Source organism: Rattus rattus, chromosome 2 (genome assembly GCF_011064425.1).
Source record: "Rattus rattus isolate New Zealand chromosome 2, Rrattus_CSIRO_v1, whole genome shotgun sequence".
In the NCBI taxonomy this organism is placed as follows: Eukaryota; Metazoa; Chordata; class Mammalia; order Rodentia; family Muridae; genus Rattus; species Rattus rattus.
This window is the reverse complement of record NC_046155.1, coordinates 13388120-13393401: the sequence shown is the minus strand read 5'-3', so window position 1 is coordinate 13393401 and position 5282 is coordinate 13388120. Positions and strand designations below refer to the sequence as shown.

Genomic DNA, 5282 nt, shown 5'->3' with positions numbered 1-5282 from the left:
TGAATGAAAGTTATTTTGTGGAACCAAGCTCATGCCCTGTGTATGTATTTGTGTATGATTTTTTTTGTGTGTGTTTGTCTATGTGTCTGTCTGTGTGTGTCTGTGTGTAGACAGATATCTGAAAGACTGACAGAAAGAACAAAGCAATTATTTGGAATTAATTTCCTACCATCATGGAGATTGAAAAATCCTCTTGTAATTGATTGTGCCACTGTTAATAGAAACAAACAGACAAACAAAAGACAACTACTATCTGCATTAGCTCTCAAAGATCAATCTCTTCATGTCACTTTTTATTCTTCTTTCTTCAAAGTTGCCTAATGACTTAACATGTTGTTCTTTCTACATTTTTAAAGATTGAAGTCTCATAGTGTTTATGGATCCCATGATTCCTGATGAAGAGTACTTCATTATTTAGTCTAAGAATCTTTTCCTTATACTGGTAACAAGCTGTGTGTTTCTTGAGGTTCTCTGAGCCTATATTTGACCTGCAGTGGTTTTACCAGTGTGTTTGTGTATACATGTGTGTGTGTGTGTGTGTGTGTGTGTGTGTGTGTGTGTGTGTGTGTTTCTGTCTGTATATACCCTTCTTGGCTTCTATTTGCTTTTCAATGGGAGAGATTTATTCATTTAAAATTTTGTGTTTTGGGACACATTAAAAACATCCTTTTATATGGCTGATTGTTACATAGTCCTATAAAAGAGGGTAAAACAAAGAGACTGGGTATACAGTAGCATAGCAGTCTTAAGTAACCTCAAATTGTATTGATAACTCAGTCCAGCAATTTTTATCATAATACATTAGCACTAATAATATAAAAAATAAACTTTCTTCAAGTGAAAAAAAACCCTTTTAATCATGTGTAATTGAAAACATGAATCTATTTCTTGTTGGCAAAATTTATCCTTAAGGATTGAATTGTAATGGTAAATTATTTGGGTATTAAAGAAGAAAACTATTTTTTGAGGAAGGGGGATTGCTGTATGAATCAATGGTGCCAGCATGAAGTTGTGTAAGGAGATAAATTGGTGGACCACATGTGGAGGGCCAACAAAAATAAGGTTGTGAGAATACCATACTGATGCATATTATTTTATGCATTGATTTAAAACTCACACTAAAACTATTAGCTAAGATGATTTCTTGAAATATATTTAGAACGGCCACAACCAAAAGTACAATGGAAAAATAAATACAAATTTTAGATTACAAAACAACTTCATAATATATAATTCAAAAGATATGTGCATATGTTTCCCATGGGTCATTTAATCAGTTCTTTTATACAATGTAGTGAAGAAGCTGTAGGGAGACTGTTGGGGGAAGTCTCTAGAGCTTTCCAGGTCCATATAATTTGCTGCTGATCTGCACACAATAGATTCTGAAACTCAAATACAACTTCATAATACCAGCTTTGAAGAATTAAACTTCATGTCATGCTTCGTTCACCAATGTTTGTAGTTGAAAGATATTAATTAACCATAAGGCATTCTGATCAGAGGATTAGCAAAGCACCTAAAACACGGTGAGTGAAAATATTCAAAGATAAACATTACACTGATATATTTTTAATTTGTTAACTTCTTGAGATGTTCAGTAATGTCTCTTATTCAGTCTTCACTTCTGGGCTCTGAAAAATATGTGGGAGATATGACATTACTTATAAAAAAAGAAATTATTGTCAACTTGGACACTGTTCCATGCCAATGTTCATTTTTTTTCTTTTCTCTGCACACAGATCTTAGAATCATTTGAATACAACTTGAGAGAGAGTGTGTCTGTAATCATACTTAGGCCACATTCCATTGCTGTTGTAATATCAGACTGAATGACTGACTTGAGAGACTTACAGATTTGCTTCAAGCTGACTGATAAGAGTGACTATACAGTAAGAAATGTAATTCATCACAAAGAGGTGAAGATATAGCCACTTGACATATTGGCAAGTGAAAATATTTTTAGTAGTTTCCAAAATCTAAGTTCTGTGGGAGTTGCAAATTTAGATATTTTCACCATCATTAATTCATGGATTGTTCTCATGTGATATGAAAAAGTACAAATAAGAACTAGGCAGAATGACACTGAGACAGATTAGTTGATGTTATATACTTAAAGCTTGTTCATCTATCATAGAAGATAAAAAATAGTCAACATAATACATGCTATCAAAAAGAAAGAGTAATTATTTTTAAATTATCAAATTATTCTAAGTAAATTAACATACTGATATTTTTGTTATCCTTTTCTTTAAACTCACATTAAGAAAAGACATTAAATGTAATTTTTAAATTAGTTCTAGATAGGTGATAGATATAAAAAAATCAAACTTCACTGAGTTCAGAAATAAGATGGCAGATATGTTTTTGTGAAATACCATTGTCCAGTTTTTAAATTCTTCAAGACTTGGCTAGTACATGAACAAAAACTTGGTTTTCTTTTTATTTAAAAATTTCATATAATATATTTTTATTATATTTTCTCTCTTCTCCTAATGTTTCCCATACTATTTAAAACCACAGAAATTTATGTGTTCATCCTCTCCATTGCATGATTGCATGCACGTTTGTAAACACACACACACACACACACATACACACACACACCACCACCACCACCAACAACAACAACAACAACAACAACACCAAGAACAACAAATAACAAAAAATTTATAAGACAAAAAAAACCCTCCTAATTCACAAACAAATCAAAACAAAAGGTCCACCAAAACCATGGAGCTGATGTGGAGGCCAATTATACCAGGGTATGGAGCCTGCTGAAAGTGTGTTTGATATATCCAGCATGATTACATTGGAGAAAAGTGTTTTTCCTTTCTCAGAGTATATATACATATATATATATATATATATATAGATAGCTTCTTGTTTATGGGTAACAGCCTGGGTCCATTTCCTCTCTTAGTGTTAGGGCCACATATGACTTGATGAATGGCATGTTACCATATTCTCTGTAAGTTCATACTTATATCAGCTCTGTTTTATCTGTTTTTTCTCAGAGTCTTCCACCTGTATTTCATATATATATATATATATATATATACATATGTATATATATATATATATATATATATATATATTTACACTCCAGATTATAGTCCCATCTAGTTTCACCCCCAGATGGTTTCCAATCCCATACTTCCCACTCCTGCACTCCCCCCACCCCATCTCCAGAAGGTTATCCTCACCACACCAGACCTCTAAACTTACTGGGGCCTCCAGTCTCTTGAAGATTAGGTGCATCTTCTCTGACTGATCCCAGACCTGGGAGTCCTCTGCTGTATATGTGTTGGAGGCCTCATCTCAGCTGGTGTATTCTGCCTGGCTGGTGATCCAGTGTCTTAAGAGATCTCAGGGGTCTAGGTTAATTGAGACTGCTGCTTCTCCTAGACAGTTGTCCTCCTCCTTAGCTCCCTCCAGTTCTCTTTCTTTTGAAAAATTTCCACAGTCTTTTCCACACAGTGCTCTGATGATTGTAGGATAGCATTAGAGAAATACATTCCATTTAGGACAAGCTACTCCAAAGTGTCTCACCCTCTGCACACTAATAGGCATCACTTTTAAATTGTATATATCATTTACTAAAAAATATCAAATTTATTAGCACGTGACACTATATGAAACAAACATGAAATTTGCATCAAAATCCAGGCTACTGTAGAGAATCTTTCCAAACAAGTTGTTATTGCAATGATTGTCTATATCTTTTGATTATATCTCTTAATATGTGGGTCATTATTATAAGACATTTCTATATCATTGTTGCAGGATATCACATTTTTGATAAAAATGACACTGGTGAAAAACTGGACAGATGTGACATGGTTCATTCTTCTGGGACTCACTGATGATCCAAGCCTGAAGCTTCCCCTCTTCATCATCTTTCTCCTCATCTACATCATCACCCTGGTAGGGAACCTGGGGATGATCCTGCTCATTTTCTTAGACTCTCGGCTCCATTTCCCCATGTACTTTTTCCTTGGTAATTTGTCCCTGGTGGACTTTTGCTACTCTTCAGCTGTCACTCCTAAAGTCATAACTGGGCTGCTAATAGGAGACAAGACCATATCTTATAATGACTGTGCTGCTCAGATGTTCTTTTTTGCTGCCTTTGCTACTGTGGAAAATTACCTTTTGGCCTCAATGGCCTATGATCGCTATGCAGCAGTGTGTAAACCCCTACACTATACCACCACCATGACTCCAAATGTGTGTATGTATCTAATCATGGGGTGCTATATTTTTAGTTTCCTGAATGTCTCAGTTTACCTTGGAGATACATTCAGTCTCTCTTTCTGTAAGTCTAATGTGGTCCATCATTTTTTCTGTGATATGCCAGCAATTATGGCTCTCTCCTGCTCTGATAGACATGTGAATGAGCTAGTACTTATTTATCTAGCCAGCTTCAATATCTTCATTGCTTTCATAATGATATTAGTGTCCTACATTATAATTTTTATCACAATCTTGAAGATGCGCTCAGGTGCAGGATTTCAGAAGGCTCTTTCTACCTGTGTCTCTCACTTAACTGCAGTTTTTATTTTCTATGGAACTATAATATTCATGTACTTGCAGCCAAGCTCTAGACATGCAATGGACACTGATAAAGTGGTATCTGTCTTCTACACCATGGTCATTCCCATGCTGAACCCTTTAGTTTACAGCCTGAGGAACAAAGAGGTCAAGAATGCATTCATGAAAGTGGTTCTGAAAGAAAAATAATCATTATGATAATAACTTTAACTATTTTGTGATGTAATATTAAAATTCTTATGTCATCTTCTGTATATGTAGATTATATTTTAGCTCAAGATCTGAGTTCTTATTCTAGCATCTGCATATCACTTTGTCCTAGAAATAAAGGAACACTATATTTAAAAGTATAATATGAGGAAAAGTTTGAGTTTTTGTGTTTGATTTTTTCATTGCTTTACCATTATTGATACATTAAATTATTTTCTTTTAACTTTCCTTCTCTTGTGCCATGTTGTAGATAATCGTCCTTGTAAGCCTAACTTGATTTTTTTGTGTAATTGGAATACACTTCTGTGGATTTTGCCTTTGTTACTTCTATGTTTGCTGTTTGGTGTTTGTTTTATCAGCCTTAAGGGTCTATTGTGTATAATTATCTTACTTTTTCCTTTATGCTCAGATATTGCTATGGACTATGTACTGGAAGAATTTATCATGAACATTGTATATCCATAGAATTATGTAAATTTGAATGATTCTTTGCTACCCACTTAATTTCTATATTTTTCCTTTTC

The 5282-nt window shown here is 34.1% G+C and overlaps 1 protein-coding gene across 1 annotated transcript; it reads left to right on the top strand.

Annotated features, from left to right (window-relative positions):
• Positions 1-3804: 3804 nt before the first annotated feature.
• Positions 3805-4737, top strand: LOC116893710 (olfactory receptor 5B3-like). Its single transcript, XM_032895427.1, has one exon. The coding sequence runs from the start codon at positions 3805-3807 to the stop codon at positions 4735-4737; it is 933 nt and encodes a 310-aa protein (XP_032751318.1).
• Positions 4738-5282: the final 545 nt, after the last annotated feature.